The sequence below is a fragment of the Calonectris borealis genome, chromosome Z, assembly GCF_964195595.1.
Source record: "Calonectris borealis chromosome Z, bCalBor7.hap1.2, whole genome shotgun sequence".
In the NCBI taxonomy this organism is placed as follows: Eukaryota; Metazoa; Chordata; class Aves; order Procellariiformes; family Procellariidae; genus Calonectris; species Calonectris borealis.
In genome coordinates, this window is record NC_134352.1 from 7,248,896 (window position 1) to 7,267,368 (window position 18,473).

General features: G+C 44.1%; 2 protein-coding genes across 2 annotated transcripts in view; one reads left to right on the top strand and one right to left on the bottom strand.

Annotated features, from left to right (window-relative positions):
* The first annotated feature begins 2,711 nt into the window (after window positions 1-2,711).
* Window positions 2,712-4,851, top strand: RPS23 (ribosomal protein S23). The gene is made up of 4 exons (XM_075136816.1): window positions 2,712-2,848; window positions 3,169-3,328; window positions 4,123-4,243; window positions 4,656-4,851. The coding sequence occupies exons 1-4, from the start codon at window positions 2,845-2,847 to the stop codon at window positions 4,800-4,802; spliced, it is 432 nt and encodes a 143-aa protein (XP_074992917.1). The 5' UTR covers window positions 2,712-2,844; the 3' UTR covers window positions 4,803-4,851.
* A 469-nt stretch (window positions 4,852-5,320) lies between these two features.
* ATG10 (autophagy related 10) overlaps window positions 5,321-18,473 on the bottom strand; it is a 93,260-nt gene continuing 80,107 nt past the window's right edge. The window contains exons 6-9 of the mRNA XM_075136815.1: window positions 16,126-16,223; window positions 15,729-15,848; window positions 15,240-15,334; window positions 5,321-10,997 (exon numbers count right to left, since the gene is read on the bottom strand). Coding sequence (XP_074992916.1) covers window positions 15,322-15,334; window positions 15,729-15,848; window positions 16,126-16,223 — 231 coding nt within the window. The 3' untranslated portion in view covers window positions 5,321-10,997; window positions 15,240-15,321. The remainder of the gene's footprint in view (window positions 10,998-15,239; window positions 15,335-15,728; window positions 15,849-16,125; window positions 16,224-18,473) is intronic.

Below are 18,473 nucleotides of genomic sequence, written 5' to 3' on the forward strand. Positions count from 1 at the left end.
AGAGAGGTCGGCCCCTGGAGCCCTCCAGTTGAGGCTTTCGTTTTACAGCTCTGCGGGACGTCAGCAATCGGGTTTCACAGGGAACAGCGGAGATCAGATTATACCGGGAGTTTTAAGATAAATTGTGGGATTTGGGGTGGATTTATCTGCTCGGCCAACTGACACATTTAATTTTAGAAGCGCTTATGTAACAGTGCTGGCGTTCTCCAAAGACAACAACCCGTTTCCACCCAGCTGCCAACGGCCCTCCCGGGCGGCTGTTCCCAGCAGAGTTACTAATTTGGGATATTTCACCGCAAAAACACCTAGCCAGGGAGAGGAGGGACCCACCAGAGCAGGATCTTGTGGCTGCCTTTGCAAGCACGCCTCTGCAGAGCCCGGCGGGGCACCTGCGGCCGGCAGCGTGGCGGAGCCTGGCACGCTGAGTACCGGGGAGCCGCCCGGGACCGACCACGAAGAAACTGCTGCTCGGTGTCCGTTCGCTCCTCTGTGGAAGGGACCTGCGGAAGCGAAGCAGCCCAGCTCTGCCATCCGTCAACGCGTTAGCGTCCAGCTCATCCAGAAGGGCAGGAAGATAACGGCCCTGGTTCCCAGCGGTGGTTGCCTGAAGTTCATGGAGGTAAATAACCTGCATCCAAACCCAATGAAGTTAACTGACCCAGTGTAACCGCTCAGAAATTGTAACGTCACTCACCCTGCCTTTGGGAAGTGTCGAGCTGCTGTGTTCTGCTGGTACTAAACACGGACTCTGAAATCGATGAGCTCAAATTTTCCAATTTGAGGCTATTTCAACAGACTCAGCTACTCCACTGTACACCTGCATGTAAAATTATCAAAGTGAGTCTTGGTTGTTAGCCTTACTTGACTTTATTCTTAGTTGTTATCTCAATTAAATGGTACAGTTGTTTTTAACAGTCTGGTTACTGCTAAATTCTAGGAAAATGACAAAGTTCTGTTTGCTGGTTTTGGTTGGAAAGGTCACCCTCTTGGCGACATTCATGGAGTTCAAGGTTGTCACAGCAGCCAATGTTTCTCTGTTGGCCTTGTACAAGGGCAAGGAGAGACCAAGATCAGAAGTTCCTTTTGTGCAAGCTAGAGTACTAATAAACATTTTAATTTGATGTTTGCATGCCTTTCTGTGCCATAATAAATGGTTTGCATATACAAATATAACCTCTGCATGTTATTAAACACTGGGTGACATGTCTGAGTGGACATTTTTGCAATGGATGACACTAACTAAACCTGAGCACTTCTCTTTGGTTTTGGATCAAACAAACACCACTAATTTTGAAGAACATGGTGAAATGAAGAAAAACTGTCACAACAGAAGTGTCCCGAAGTCCTGCTAAAGTTTAAAAAGAAACAGCAAAACCTACAGTAGCATCATCTCAAATCATCTTTCCTAGATCTTAACGTCATAGTGAATATTTGTGCACCAAATGCCATAGTTTCAGTATATTCATTTTATTTATTAATCAATTTCCTTCCTAGTCAGCTTTTAAGTATTCCCAATGTTCTTAAGATTGTAAAGCAAAGCTGTAGCATTTTTACAAGATTAACTTCCCTATTCTTAAAATTACCAAATAGCTATCGCATTCTCCACATTGGAATTGCATCTTCTGAAGAGTTGCTTTTTACAATAGTAATCTGTTTGCTCCTGAAACTGTTGCTGGGTTTTCTGGTTTTTGTTTGTTGTTTTTTTGATTGTTTTTTTTAATTATTTATTTAATGTTTTTTTATTATTTTTTCTATCCAGATTGAATGTAGAAACAGCCCTGCATAAACAAAGTATGTATTTTCTATTTAAGCTGTAAACACAGGTTGTGTTAATAAAGATACATTTAGGTCTGATTACTGGCCTTTCACAGCAATCCCCAAAAGAGAAGTGAATGCTCATGACTTTTTTCTTCTGGGGAGCAGATTGCTTGAATGAGGCAGCTGTTCAGCTGGCATCTGCAGATTGCTAAAGTTTGGCAATATGGACTAACAGTAGTTTTCAAAATTAATAAATACTCGTTTCTGTTACAGGGTTTTACTCTGGTGTAGATCCACTGGAAGACTTAGGGGCAACGTAGGTATTTAAGTCAAAAGCTGGAAGTAAGAAATCCTGGCTCAGCTACCATCAGAGCTCCTTGGCATCTTCCTCGCTTACCCTAAATACATCAGATTTCTGCTTTTCCTGGCGCCGTGAGCGGCTTGGCAGGCGCCTGCTGCCTGCCTCTGAGGAGGCTGCAGAGGAAGCGAGGGGCTTGGTGAGCCCCAAGAACACTGCGGCAGAAGAACGGGGCCTCCCAAGCCACAGCCGAGGCCACTCCACGCAAAACGCGGGCGATGCCACCCTGCCCTCCTCACTTCCAAGACTGCCCCGAGTGCGGGAGTCATCCTCCGTTTCTCTTAACCACGGACAGCACTGCGAGCACCCCTGATGCTACGGAGAAGGGCCGCACAGGCGCCATTTGGTGAAGACGACCTGAACTCAGCGTCCTCCGCCGTTCCTTCTGTCTCCTCAGAGAAGCGAAGCCTCCTTTCGCCGCCTCACCTCAGGGAGGCGGCCGACGCGCTGCACTCCGTGCCCGCCCCCCTCCCTACCGAGGTCGGTAACTCGGATTGAAAAAGTTAAAACCGGGGGCGAACGGCCCGCTGGCGCAGCGCTCCCACTCCCCGCTGAGGGAACCGAACTCCCGCCCCGGCGGGGCCGCGCCGGGTCGCCCCATCCGGTGCCGGGCGGGAGTTTCAGTCAGGCGCGGCGCGGGCAGCCCGCCGCGGGGCCTCGCCGTCGCAGCTAGGCGGCGCGGAGCGGGCCCGCCTCCCTCTTTCGCGCTCGGCAGCCGCGGCGGAAGGATGGGTGAGCGCCGCGGCGGGGAGCGGGCCGCGCCGGGCGGGGTGCCCGGGCTGAGGCGGGGGGGGGGGGCCGTAGCGCGCTGCCCTACCTGCCCCGCGAGCCCGCCGCTGGCTCTGGGCTCTCCCGGCGCCGCCGGGACGGGCGGGAGCGCCGGCGCCGCCATTACCCGCCACATCACCGCCGCTCCGCGGGAGCGACGCGGCCGGGCCTCGTCCCCACACACGCAGCGGGGGGGTAGCCGCGGGACGGGGGGCCGCCTCGCGGGACGGGGGGATGCGGCGGCGGGAGCGGCCCCCTCATCCCTCTCCGCCCTTGCTCCGCAGGGAAGTGCCGAGGGCTCCGCACGGCCCGGAAGCTCCGCAGCCACCGCCGCGACCAGAAGTGGCACGACAAGCAGTACAAGAAGGCCCACCTGGGCACGGCGCTGAAGGCCAACCCCTTCGGCGGCGCCTCCCACGCCAAGGGCATCGTGCTGGAGAAAGTGTGGGTAGAGCTCCGCGGAGTGCCGCCGCCGTGGGCCGCGGTGGGGGCAGGGCAGCCTGGGCGGGTCGTGAGGCGAGCACCCACGGCCTGCCCGACTGCGCGGGGGGGCCGGTGCGCGGCGTGGGGCGGCCGGCTGCCCTGGAGAGTCCCGCGGGAAACGAGGCCTTTGGGAGGGACCTCGGGGAAGAAGCACACTAAGCTGTTCTATTTTCTAAAGGTGTGAGAGGTTTTGCTACCTGTGACACGCCGCATTTCTGTTAGTTGCTATATGCTGGATTGAAAACGTGGTTTATTTTTCCAAGCGTACCTTTCCAAGGTATTTTTTTTCATACACGTGCCACTTCAAAAATTCTGCTTATGTAGAAGCAAAAGAATAAAAACACCACTTAACTCAGTTTAGGATTTTGGGGGGATGGATTTTGTGTGTATGCTTTGTGTCAAAGAGCCCATCTACTTGTTTTCTGGCCTTTTTTTTTCCTTTTGCAATTTATAAGCTTAATTGGGACACTGCCAGGGCTCCACAATGTTTCTCTCCCCCTCGTCCCCTCCAGATTTTTATTTACTGAATTAGTATGTGTCTGTAGGTGATTAATTTTCAATTTTTACTCAGGTTAGGAACTGGGCTTTTACATATTGAGTAGCTCTAAATAGGTAACTTAACAATTTTGGTTTTGAAGTACAGATACCAGTTGCACTTAGTACAGAGTAGTATAGTAATTGTGGTGGTGTTACGAATATCGGCTAGTTCATCAAACTGATTTTTGCTAATTTATTTCCATGTGCTTCCATTTTAGTGGAGTAGAAGCTAAACAGCCCAACTCTGCCATCAGGAAATGTGTTAGAGTCCAGCTGATTAAGAACGGCAAAAAAATAACAGCTTTTGTTCCCAACGATGGCTGCCTGAACTTCATTGAGGTAATTTCCAAGAAGTGATCTATAAAAAGTTGTATATCAAAGTAAAGAAACACATAATGGATGGATTTAGGGGATGGTTAGACAAGGGTTCATGGCATTCCGCACCATGTGTATCTTAAAGCTGGGCAGACAAAAAATGTGAGAGATGTTTTTGTACTTTCCCCTCCCTTAGCAAAGCCCGGTCTCAGCTGTGCTGCTGCAAGCTAAATGACACCTCTGCTTATGTTTCCTTTCTCCAAAACACTGCAGGGGATAACAGTCCTTTATTAATGTATACCTATCGATGGCCTTCAGTGTTTCTGCCCTTTCTTTACATTTGAACCACACCCTAGACTTTCTGATGTTGCCCATTTCAGCAGTATGTACAGGTTTAATGTTTATAGCTTTGTAACTACACGGTCTTTCATTGCAGGAAAACGATGAAGTTCTGGTTGCTGGTTTCGGTCGGAAGGGTCACGCTGTTGGTGACATTCCTGGAGTTCGCTTCAAGGTTGTCAAAGTAGCCAATGTTTCTCTGTTGGCCTTGTACAAGGGCAAGAAGGAGAGACCAAGATCATAAATCCAGATTTATTTGCCAAGAATGTCAATAAAATTTTTGATTGGAAAAACTTCTATGCTTGTTATTTAAGGCTTACAATTTTTCTAATGTGTATCTGCAGCTGACATACCTCAGAGATGTTGGGGCGTGCTGTCTTTTTTGTTGTTGGCAGCTGGCTTTTCCTTCTGTAAGAAATGCTTTGCTGTTGAGTGACAGAAGAGAGCCAGAGCATCTTTATAACCAGCAGGTGAGCCTGAGAAGCACTTGCATTTCCAAATTTACCTTGTGTTGTGTGGAGCAGGACAGCTGTCTGCTGGGAACATCGGAGATTTCATAGAATTAAAGGGTGTTTTAGTGCTTTGTGGACCACCCCTGACTGCCAGCACCTTCGTGAAGGTTTCTTCAGCTTAATAATGAGAGCAACCACTGTCCTGCTGTCAAGATGGACCAACAGATCCCTCTGAGGCCTTTGTCCCCTCATAACCCTTCTTCCCAAAAGCTGTCATGGGGAGGGCCCCACAAAACGATTTCTGGGCTGTGCAGAACCATACAGATCTGAAGCTGTCCCAGTATGACGCTAACACTGAGCTGGTTGGGACTGGCCTAAGGAAGCAGGCTGTGTTGTAGGGGAAGGGAAAGGTTTGCTCCGTTGCCTACATCGTTCACGAGGGCTGGAGCGCTGTAGGAGCATGGAGGAGAGCACTGTGTCACCCCGGCACAGCTGGCCCAGTACAGCTGACACGTGCTATGTGCACCGAAAGTGAAAGTGGGCTAACTATTTCTTTGGTGTGGCAGCCTCAGTGATGCTAAGGGGGCTGCATCATCACCAATCAGTGTATCATTAGGGATGGCTTCTGCAGTGGAAAGGGGCTGGGGGAGTAACAAGTTTACAGCCGCGTCTTGCAGTAAAGTTACGTTTCCTTGTTTTCCTCTGTCAGTAAAGGTCTGGAGAGGTATTTCTTACTGGATGTTAGTACAGCACTCACAGAGGGAATGTAACTGTTCGGATGAAAAGATTTGTCAGGCAGCAAGATTAGATCTTGTATCTCTGTTAGATCCACTGTGACCTTTTGCTAGTCATTCAATTTTTTTTTTTTTAAAGTAATTCCAGTTTTATAAAACACCACTGCACTCTACAGAGAAAGATTGCTCTTCAGGAGCACAGGATAACTGTACTCTTTCTTTGGACACTAAATAATTCAACTACCGTGTAGCTGTGTAAAGGTGGTTGGTCTGTTGGGTTGGTTTTTTTTCCCAAAGCCTTGGTTTTGCCTATCTGTTCAGTGGCTGACTGCAGACACTCTTTGAGAGATGTTTGTATTAACTGTAATGAACACTACATAATCCAGAACTTAATTACAGACTCAACCTTTTTTAGAAGAAACAGACTGCTGTCTAGTATAGCTGGAATTTTCTCTTCAGTCATCACGTCAGTCATAAAACTCTTCCCATAGGAACGGAAATGAAATTTCTTACTGCTAGGTCTCGCAAAAAAAAAAAACCCCGATGTTTCTCTGGGACTATTTAAGTTCATCAGGAATCAAAACGTCCCCTCGAGCACGTTGGGAGCAGAAATTGCATGAATTTTAACGCGTATTTTGGAAAACAACCTTCCTCAAATCAAAAATGGTCACTGTAAATGTTAAAAATGGTATTTATTCATGGTACTCAAATGATGACAGCAGTTCTAGTTTCTAATGTGAAGACAGGCAGTGGCATCTCACGCACAATTCATCAGATTCAGGTCCTGAAGGGATTATTAAACCATTTATCTAACTTCATCTCTGTCCTGCTCAGCCAATAGAACTTCACCCAGTTGCTTTCATGTTAAGTGCAGATTAAGTCTTAACTAGTTGGACTTGGGCAAGTCTGCCTGATTGGAAGACACCTGTTTCCTTTAGTGCATTCCAGCTGTTTTCATTTAACTGCTGTTTACTGACTTGAACAAGTCTTTGAGTAGGGCTTTCTGGCTTTCTTTGCTACATTAAAAAAACTTCTAAATAATTGGGGTTTTTTTTTTTACTTTTCAAAGATGTCTGCACCATAATCGGACTATTTGCAAAACAGAAGTAGTTCATCAGTTCATATCTTCAATCATTTTTCTCTCTGTATTGTCCAGTTTTTCATCATCACTTTGAAATGTGGATGCCAGAACAAATACAGAATTATAGAACAGAACATCAACCAAGAAGCCAATGTGTCCCCCTGTGTCAGCCTTTAAATCATTGCCAGATCTTCTGTTCTGTTGATACTTGCACCCGTATATTTTATCTTGAATTTGGCCCCTGGAAACTACATTCTGCACAAAGCTTATAGCAGAGCGCTGGGGTCTTTATTTCATGTTAAAGCTATTTTATGCAATAAAACCTCAAAATGTTTATCTGGCTGAAGTTAGAGTGTAAACAATTCCCTCATTATAATCACAATTAATCTGTGTGTTCATCCAAAAGGCTCTGCTTCAATTAGTATTCATGAATTTACCTGAAAACAGAGCAAAATTTAAGAACAGATTGAGAATCTCTACTACTGGGTATTTTGTAGCTCAGTCATTGGGAATTTGTGAGATTTGGATTCAAATCCTTGTTCAGGCGCAGAAGCAATGTTGAACCTGGGTGTCCCTTATCCTTGTAAATCCAGTAGCTCCAGTCATGACGAAAACAGCTTTCGCTGCAGCCCCTTCCCAGCTTTATGGGAGAACTTTGGAAAAACTGCTCTCTGTGATTCCAGAATTAAGTCTCCCTTTGTTGGAACCTGACTTAAATACCCTTTAAGATTTTCAGGGCGAAGCCTGAACTCCTTGACTAACCTGGACACAGTGTAAATCCACAGTACCTGTAGTGCCCTTCGGTCAACGAGCATGTCGGAGCGTAAGTTGCAGAGGTTGGGTGGACCATGCCATCAGCTATCCCCATGGCTCCCGGGGTACCCATGTCGTGGTTTAACCCAGCAGGCAGCCCAACACCACACAGCCTCTCGCTCACTCCCCCCCCGCTCCCCGCTGCCCCACAGTGGGATGGGGGAGAGAATCGGAAAAAAAAAGTAAAATTTGTGGATTGAGAAAGACAGTTTAATAGAACAGAAAAGGAAGGGAAAATAATGATAATAATGATAGAATATACAAAATGAGTGATGCACAATGCAACTGCTCACCACCCGCTGACCGATGCCCAGCCAGTCCCCAAGCAGCAATCACCACTTCCCGGACAACTGCCCCAGTTTATGTACTGAGCATGACGTCACATGGTATAGAATACCCCGTTGGCCAGACTGGGTCAGCTGTCCTGGCTGTGTTCCCTCCCAGCTTCTCGTGCACCTGGCACAAGCTGGAAAGTCCCTGACTAGTGTAAGCACTGCTTAGCAACAACTCAGACATCCATGTGTTATCAACATTATTCTCATACTAAATCCAAAACACAGCACTTACCAGCTACTAGGAAGAAAATTAACTCTATCCCAGCCGAAATCAGGACACCTAATATCACCTTTTTTTTTTACTGCGCTTTCTGGTTTCCTAGCCCTCCTGTTTTCATGGATAGTGCAGGGTTAACTGCTTGTAATTTTTTTCTTTCATGCAACCATATGCATGTTCTGGATGTGTTCTCTTTTCACCCAAAATGTTATGCGGATGGATTTTGAGGATTGTCTCCATCTGCCCAGTATTTCTTACAGCTTCACTGAATCAAAGCTACTGTTTACGCACAGTAACTTCAACCATGCTATTGTATGCCCAGAAATCCCAGATATACGTCCTTATCACGTCTGCTGTGGCTCTGTCTAATGCTTCTGTGAAACCTGGAATACATACGCAGTAATTGGAGGTAGCACATAGTAGAGATGCATACATAATCTACTACAAAGTCTCTGAAATCCAGCCTTCATCCAGGAGCAGAACAATGTGAGTAGGTTTGAAAGCATTGGCTGCCATCAGTATATTTACTAATAATATGCATCAAACCAACTGCAGGTACACGTGAGAGAAATCAGGTACACAATTACATGTAAAACAGCTAGAATGTCACCCATTTTTTTCAGGTGATCCTTGATTACAATAAGACTGGAAGCTACTGGATGAGGGAACCTGAACTATGACTCACGGCTTGCAGATCTGACAGCAGTTCTTGGTGGAAGAGACAGATCCCAGCCAGCTCGTTTAATCTAAAAATCATGGTCTTGTGTATGCAAATGTTATCCTACACAACTGCTGGTGTGAGGATTCCAGCTCAATTTCTACAGGAGATATTACTTCAACTAAGAAAATCAGCAGCTTTGGTTTTGTTATTACAGCAAACTGAGTCTGTTTGGTTTTGTTATTTTGATTTGCTTTTCTTGCATAGCAAAAATTTTTAGTAGGGCTGTCAGTGATGATACTCCTTTGAAAAAAAGGATTTTACTGCAGCCAGCAAAGAGGACTATCGAAGTCCTTGCGGTTCAAATTCTTGTCAAATTCTAAAGTCAATCTGGCAGTAGAGGAGATGAAGATTTACCCGGAGGTAAATGGAGCTAGACCAGTTTCCAAAAGTAGGGCATTGTCATGAGGTAATCTTGCCACTAGATGTTGCTATCAGCACAATGAGGGGAAAAGCTGACACATAAAAGGTATTAGCCAAGAAGTTGTTTATGTGGTCTTTAACAAGGGGAATCTTCAAAGTGGGAAATTTAGTTTTTAACTGATTCAGTGAGTTCCTGTTAGGAAAACGGGACACTTCCTGTCTTGTTGCCTTTGTGTACCTAGATGGCTAGATGCTACATAGAAGCACAAGAGCTTACAGAGTAAATTCACTTGAAATCTTGTTAGATCAAAAACATGGAAGAGAAGAACACAGGTGCTTATTACTCCATCAAGCACATGTACATTTTACAGGTTTGGTTGAATTAGGGGCTGGCTTTGTGGGTGTTTTTTAAACTTCTTGCAACGTAGCAGATGTCAGACTGCTATTAAGGTGAAGGGATAATAATAGTTCTCCTACCAGGAGTAGGAGAACGCACAGAACTGGGAACAGAACAAGTAAAGCATGGCATTATTAAAGCTAGTTGCACATTTTGAGTTGCATTTTATTATTTGTTTTACAAACGTGTTTAGCACGTAACATCTAGTCAACACTTGGGCACCAGGATTCTTCTAGCAAATGTGTCTGTGGATTCTGTCAGCGCCCAGGAATAACTTGTGTGATCTGTGCACTGCAGAAGGAAGTCAAAAGAAGACATGCCAAGCCAAACCTCATCACCAGGTGGTGAGGTGTTCTAAGCCTAATACAGAAGCATTGAAATTATGTGTTATACAACCCAAAACCTCTGTAATCCACAGAGATCAGAGAAGAGGTGAACTCGGGCAATAGATACAGCAGTCCATGTTTCTAATTCATTAGCAAAGCATGTGTAAATATTAAAAGACTTGGCTAATCATATGAAGCTAACAAGATCTGACTGCTGGGTGCAGGAGAATGAACTGTACAAACCCCGGAGAAGCAATCAATGCTTGGTGGAGTGAGGGCTGGCTGGAATCCACCGAAATGCAGTTCAAGATTTTGATTTGGATCAGGTGCAAAGGAAAGAAGGATTAGTCCACCTCCACAGTTTGCCAAATCTTTTTCCACCTATGCTCAGCCCATGTTCTCCCCTGCTGTGGGCTCTGCCTGCCCCTGGAAGCGGAGTGGCATCAACTGCGGCACTTGCTCAGCAGAAAGAAAACTCATTAAGACTGGCTTCTGAATTTTAAGGTGATGTATTCCAAAAGAGACATCGGGGATTGTTCCTGGTGGTGCAGATGACTGCTGGTGAAAATCTCCTTACTGGGATTCTCTTCTATCTATAGCCTAATCCTGGGCAGTAACAAAGGTGGGGAAAGGAAGCACCTGAATAGCACCTCACTCCATCTGGCCTCTGCTGCTGAGGCTAATAGTGTACGGCTGCTGAACCCAGCAGTGCACAAAGCACGCAGCCTCATCTCTTTAGACAGGGCTGCCTCTTCCAGTCTCTGTACTAACAACTGTACTGAAAAATAATACTACAGGGAAACATGTTGTTTTCTAACAGGCTTGAGGAAGAAGGTGTTCAAGGCAAGGCTCTGTAAAACGATTCTCTTTTCAAACACAGCAGTAAACTCCTCTCTCGCCCCAAGTTGAAATTCATCTTCAGTAGGTGACAGTTACAAGAAGCTCTCAAGTGGTGAAGTGAAAGCTTCCTTGCGGTGCAGCGTTCTTTAAGACTCTAACGAATCTAGGACATAAAGATAACAGGTGTGACACCTTCCTAATTCTTCCCGAGCACTCAATACACGGTTACTCTCTTTGGGGTTACTCTCCTAGCATGCCTCTGTATCAGCCTGGCTTTTTAAATTTAGGAATTAAAGCTGCAGCTACTTGACATGGCAGTTTTGCAGCCTCTGAACTTCAGATACACTTTTTTTTTATTCTAGACGGTAAGAATTTATTGCTAAGAAATGCTCTAAACTCTCTGAAACACTCTGAAAAGCCTACATGTTACTAAAAATATGCACAGATATTCATACATACGCTGTTCTCTAGAAGAGAGTATTTTGGAGGCAATAGTTGCAACTTCACAGTTCAGAAGAAAGAGCAATAGTTTTTGTGCTGGAACTGAAACACTATGCAATACAAATACAGATGTCCAAACAAACTCAATAAACCATAGTCACAGCAAATGGCAAAAAATAAAAAAAATTATTGAAAGAGTTTTGCTGAAATTCATGGATTTGCAACACGGATTGATATTGATTACTTCACTATATTCAGCTCTAATTAACTAGCTCAACATTTACTGTTGTGAAAACAAGCATGCAATGTGTCCGAAGGAAGTAACCAAAACCAACCAACTACGAACCTTCTGGCAGACCAGATGGGGGTTAAATTCTAACCTGATCATGCTAACACAAATGAGGGATTATGTAGGTAGCAATTGCATTCCAAAGAAAAGCGTATTTTTGGCTTAGTTGAACACATAAAATTCATTCTTCTTGCTGATTCATGTAACCAAGGGCAGGTATGAGTCAGTTGTCTTAAAAAGAAGTCCCCAGAAGCAATGGTCCTCAATATGTCTTCCCAGATTAGCAAGGATGAACGACTGAGCAAAGTTACAAAACTGTTGGAACTGGAAATTTTCTTTTTGGTAAGCTGCAAGATACATACATAAGATAATGTATGTAGCCAAAACCCAAGTTTAGATCTAAGAATCTTCAACAGAGTCGCTAAATAAAATTACAAAATAGTGCTGCAATTAACTCGATTTTGAAATAAAATAGAGGGTTTGTCCATTAACATTCTGTATAAAATATCCTGAAAGTCATTAAGGCACAGATGTAAATGGGAAATTAGATGCCTACCTCTCACTTAAGCCATTAGAAAGTAGATACCTAAACAGGATTGTATCTCTCCTTGATCCCAAATATTTATGTTATCCTGTATTTGTTTCTCAATCTAACCTTAGTATATTTGTACTAATTGAGCTGAATTTTTATATAGTGGTATTCTGGACAAATTTCAGGGAAACACTGATACTGATGATGACTGCTCTGTTGCTTTGTTGTTTATGGTGTTAAACGGTTAAGAATTGCAGCAGGGCAGGGGAACTGTCAGTTTCTTATCCATTCCATGCTCCCCATTATTATCACTGTGTCTCAGTAACTGTAGGAACAGGGTCAAGGCACTGGGGAGGAATTTGGAGGGACGTTATCAGCAGGAAGGAAGCAAGACAGAGACAGCTTCAGAAACCGGAACAACTTGAGTGTCCAACCAAGTGGATGTATGGCTATAGGATATCTAGGAGGTAGAGTGATTGCTGGGAGAGGACGTCTAGGAGTTAAGAGTGTGACTGTCAGGGCACTGGCAAGGCAGTATCCCGCTGCGTGAAGCCATCCATTAGGCAAGTGCCTAAGGTTGTCTCTGTCAGAGGAAATCTCAAGTCTAGTACAATGTGCAGTGCCCTGTCCAAATAATACTCAATTTTGTTTACAAATGATAAATTAACGTAGAAAGTAATGGGCGTTGAGAATTCCTCCATGTAAAAGAAAAATACTTATTTCTTATTTACATACAAATTCCTCTTTTCTTGTAATTCTTGAAAACAAGAGAAGATTGAGGTGCAATGGAAGGCTGACGGAGTGGAGAAAGTGACTGGAGTATGTTCCCCCAGACTTACTTCATATTTGTTTTCTTTCGTCTGTATTTACAATCTGTAAGTTACACTGTCCGACGTACAGTGTCACATGGATGAGATGCTAACATTCTGACACTTCACAGACTTGCAATAAGAAGTCTTGCCTATAGTGAAGAAACCCAACTGGCCAAATCCTATTATGAATAATACTGTTGTACCGCAGTTTCTGCTTCCAAGACAGAAAAAAGGAAGAGCTGGTCTCCAAGAAATGCCTATGAAACTATGCTTATTTTAAATTTTGCACAGCAGCGTCTTAGCAGTTGAATCTTCTCAAGGTCTATCAACTAGTACTGAAAACAATATTCAAAGTTGTTCCAGGCTCTTTTCTTCTCCTTTATCAAGGAACAGCTCTTGTCCAGTATATGAGAATACTAAAACCAGCATTTCAGCTTAAGTTATTCCAAAGCCACTCTATATTCAGGATTGTATTTTATTATTTCTATTGTTTAAAAGTGGAATTTCCTCTGTATATTCAACCCCCAGTGCAATACCAGGTAAAATCTGTGATGCTTTGGGAAAATCAACATAACTGATCCTTAGATATGCAGATGCAGCATTCAGTGCTGATGGTTTATAGGGAACAACTCCATCAGTCCCTTCCACTTCCCTGATCCTAAGGTCAGCAGGAGCTAATTCCGGAGCTTGGTTTCAATAAAGCTACCTGAAGCCAGTTCTAAGTTATCCTGGGAATAAAGGTCCCAAGGGCTAGCCAGCACAGTGTGAGTGCTGGATATGCTGGATAGAGGCGGGAGAGCTGACAGAGAGCTGCTTAGCAATGCAGGGCAGCTGAGGAGGGCTGATGATTGCTTTTACTCCTCTGCTCCAGTGCACCACAAATGAAGATCACAGAGCAGGGATGAACATTTAACAGCTCTTAAAACTGCTGTTATCTGGTTTTTTTTGGTTTTCCTCCTGTGTAAGTCTCCCTTAAATTTGAAAATAGGCTACGGATGCAGTTATCAAGCATATGTTACCAAAAGTGTTAAAAAAGACAATGTAGCTACTGTCGTGGTGCATGAACAGAAAGCTGTATTTTATAAATCTTACATGGAAGAATGGCTTTTCAGGTTGTTATGATCCAGAATGGGATAAATTATGTGCTTTCATTATTAATTCCAAATGGCTGGCAAAAGAATTCTGCACCAGTGGAATTGTAAAGACTGCACTCTGTTTCAATCTACCAGTAACATATGATTTAAGCTAAAAATATGCAACCAATCAAAACATATATGAAAACCCAGAATCTGAAACCCAATGCATTTCACATTTCCAGCTCTGATGTGGCATACATTGGACTCTGGATGCAAGTGACATATTGCTGAACATATAAAGTAAACTCTGCAATTCCACCTCAACTGCTCAGGACTTGTGGTCTGGTTTACACTGCAAATAAAATGTGATTGGGAGAGAATCCAAGATGACTTCCATGGAGGTTTTACTTCTAATCTGTTTTTCACTGATTGCACTACTATGCAATTCCTACTTGCCCAAAATTCAACAGCTGTCAGGGGAGGCTTGCATCAAGACTGCAGGGTAGGGACCAAACCTGTGAACAACTATGAGTACAATGAGAAATACTAATTGACTACAACAGTAGCTCCCACAGGGTATAGCAAAGCTTCCTTTGGAGGCAGTGAAGCACAGAAAAGCCAGATGTTCTCATACGATAGCATGAGGCACCCTGAACTCTAGAACTGTATATGCTTGACTGTAAGTACTCTGTTTGTCTACAATCCTGATCCTGTCTGTTCCCTGAAGCATGACGTACACAAAATATTCTCAGCAAAGTATTATTCAGTCCTGGGATTAGGATATTCTGTGTGTGGCGTGGAACGTGTGGTGTGGAACACGAGGATGGTCCATGCATCAGGCTGTGGTGGAGAAGTAGTGAAGTAGTCTCAGCCCATACACTGATTGCCACAAGCTTAAAGCACATCTTACAAGTATTTTGCTGTACATATCCTCACAGATGTGCAGATTTTCTACAGACATGATTTTTAGTAGAAAGTTTAGTAGATCCAAACCCAGCATCTTAATTCTGTATCAAGGAACCATAAGCTTGTGCATTGGTGTGCAGTGTTACTAAGGCCATAACCACAGTAAAACAGAGGTAGGAAATGAGTGAGTTCAAGAGGTCAATGCGATCGCAAGGGAGTTCAGGTCTTTGTGGTGCTTGAGAGTTGTTCTCACAACTGCAGCCAACTTTTAGGTCTTCCACTGTAACCAGGCAAGTTCTTGCCAGAGAAAGAGCCATGAACAGTCATCTTTCCATATTGCATTGCTTACCAGTTGGGAAGGATTCCTTTGTTTGATTTCATCCCTAGGAAAGTCTGCAGTAGCTTTACTACAGCTAACCATCATCTGTCCTTTAGCTCAGAGGTCTGAAGTGGAGACATCAAGCAGAAAAAAGAGAAGAGATGAAATTAAAATCATTGTAGCGGAGTTATGCTAGATCACACCACCAACCATGTGCTGGAGGGACCACCATAAAATGCTTCTACACACCGAGAAAGACCTCAGGACACCAGGGGCCTTCTGACAGTCATGAAGGGTGTCACCGATGTGCCAAGCACATCTCTCTCAGCACAAATTTTCACTGCAAAGTAAGTAAGGCAATAAGGAAGCCATGTAAGCAAAATATTGAAAGGTGAGTCCTAATCAAACTGAACCAAGAGCTCCAAATGAGAAGATAATGCTTTTGCCAGTTACCCATCTGACCTTTTTAATTTCATAGGAGGATGGGAGAGAAAAAAGGGTGATTTCACTTTCTCTTACCTTTCAACTGAATCAGCATTTGTATTCTGCGCAGGTGCTAGTTTTGCATAACTCAGAGGCAGATTTAGACCCACAACTGGGCCTACAGTACTGAGCCACAATATAATGTAATTTGGGTGTCTAGGGAAAAAAAACAACAAAAAGCATCATAAACATATTATCCCAACCTTTCCTGAATTGCAGACACAATTGACAGTCATAAAGTAACTTCAGATGCGGCTATGCTTTCACTTTATCTATATCAAATGCATTTTAACTTTCAGCCCTTAGGTGACAATCCAGAATCTTCATCTGTTTGGACCAAGGAATTTGGTCCATTTTGACCATTTCTACTTCCTGGCTGATTTACTTTATCTGCATTGCATAAAGCCTTGCAAGGCGCAGCACTGTTTCTCACCTGTTCTGTTTCCGTGAACCAGTCAGTATAGAAGACATAAATTCATTAGTCCGGCAGGGGTGCAGAACAAAAAATGGCTGCCCAAGTAAGGGGTGCTCCTAAGAGGGAATATCAGTTGTTTTATTATGCAAGAAGAAAACAGAAAAGACACTTTTTGCATTTGGAAAAGACAAAACAGGGGCCAATTAATCCTTGATGCAACTTTTCTCATTTCAGAATCTAACCTACATTGCTCTTCTACTGATAGTCATTGACAAATTAATATCTGAGACCATATTCTCCTATCTTAAAAGGGAAGTAAGATCACCAAGCAGGCTATGCCACCATTTTAGTTAAAATGTAATGGTTTTCAAAAGTAACTCAGGTTACTCCATCAGCATTACCTGAATGCAAGTAGGCAAAGCTACTCTGTAAACAAGTACCTGATCAAATGTAATACATGAAACAAATCCACTCCATGGAAAAGCTCTTTAAGAACCTTGACCCCCTATCCTTGTATCTTCTCAAACTGGTGCTGGGAAGTTGTGGTGGTGCATTCCCTGCTCCCCCTCTACTGGGCCGCTTGTTGATCCGGGCCGCTTGTTGATCTCAGAAATTCCTGAAAAACCTTGACATTGGTATGGTAAGTGAGGCGGTTAAGCACTCCTTGACCCTATCAGAAACTGCATAGCTGAGGCTGGGAACGTACTCCTACTGCCTGGCCCAGGTGTCATCCCCTGATACCCTTACCCGAGTCGTAGCTCAAGTGGAACAACACTGAAACCTTGAGAATTTTAGTAACTACCACCTGGGATAGTGGCCAGGATGGAGATTTATGGATGACTAAAGCCAATCATGTTGCAAACCTATAAAGAGCGGTCCCAAGCGAGACCCTTGGAGCTCTCGGGACCACAGTGGTCTGCGCCCAGCATCTCCCTCCGAGTGGGACGCCTCTCAGAGCTCGCGAACTCTCAAGTTTGCGATATTCTGAGGACCGTCGCTGACGACAGGACCTGGGCTGAAACACTCCTCAAGGCTCAACCCCTCGCCCTTTGAGAAATGCCAAGACATTTGACATGAATATTTCACTGAACTCGAGGGGAACTGTTAGCAGGTATACCTTTTGTGCATTTATATATACTTATGTCTCTGTGTGTGAACTAATAGTAAGCATAATCTGTAGTTAAGTCACTGTTGTGATTGTAGTAGACTCTACTAACTTACTTTGTAAATGTTAAATCAGTCAATAATTAACTGCAGCTAAAATCTTGTGATTCACCTTAAAACTGTGAATGAACCTTAGACTGCTGCTAAACATATATAATCCCTTAGACATAAAACCTTGACCAAGTCTGAGACTAAGAGTGGGTCCAGCCACACCTAGACTCCATCAGGAGTTTAGAGAGCAAGGGGGTCTTCTCTGAATCTCGTGACTTAATGAGAGGTTCTCCCTTACCCTTTTTCGCCCTCGGTCTCTGTATAAATCATTCCAACTCAATTCTAATATTTTCCTTTGTATACTTCATCTGTGTAGTAAGTAATAGAGTGAACCTTGCCATCGAACTCTGTTAAGTCGCACCTTTATAAATCTCTGTTAAAATCACTTTCTGCTAATACCTTTGACGGTGATTCATTAAGCGGCCTCTAAACCACTCATTCGCGACAGAATTAAACACAGTTTAATTTGAAGCCTGTGAGGGGGAGCAAGAAAGAAGAGCCCTCAAGGTGTCTTTATCTTCCACTAGGTGGCATATCCTTATTTTAGGCTATTCTACAGAAAAATGTCCTAAAACAGTTGTTCTTCAAGAAGCCCAGTCAAAACTGTCCTGGAAAAAAAGAAAATCATTTAGTGACAGTTAAGTTTGCAGTCAGGCACGCTCCCTACAACATGGTAAGACTCTGTTCCTCTACACCTTCACACTGCACACGGTGCTGCCGAAAGCTCAATCCAACGCTCCATAAAGCTTTCACTCTCATCTCCAGCCGGCACTTGAACAGAATACATGTTCTGACTTAATTAAGCTTGCACCCAATGCAAAGCCGTAACAGTGATCTCATCAGCTCTTACATGGGTGATACCATGAGGTCAGCATATCTGGCTGTCTCACGCACCATGCCCTAGGGAAATGATTTTACTTTAATGCTGCTGAGGTCATTGCTACTACTTCTGCACGAAAATAAACAAATCCTACCTCATCCTCACGCGCAATAAGGGGCATAACTTATGCACAGCCCAGAATGGCTAGAAAGGGATTCCAGACGAGAAAGATGTCAAATATGAAACACCATGAGAGCCTGTTTACAGCCGAGCACAGACTGTGCTTAGATGTCGCTAAGCCCGGGACTCTGCCGGGGCCGAGAAGCACACG

Coding starts and splice junctions, on each gene's coding strand:
- RPS23 (XM_075136816.1), top strand. Junction 3,329..4,122: donor GGCATCGTGCTGGAGAAAGT/GTGGGTAGAGCT, acceptor CTTCCATTTTAG/TGGAGTAGAAGCTAAACAGC. Junction 4,244..4,655: donor GCTGCCTGAACTTCATTGAG/GTAATTTCCAAG, acceptor CTTTCATTGCAG/GAAAACGATGAAGTTCTGGT.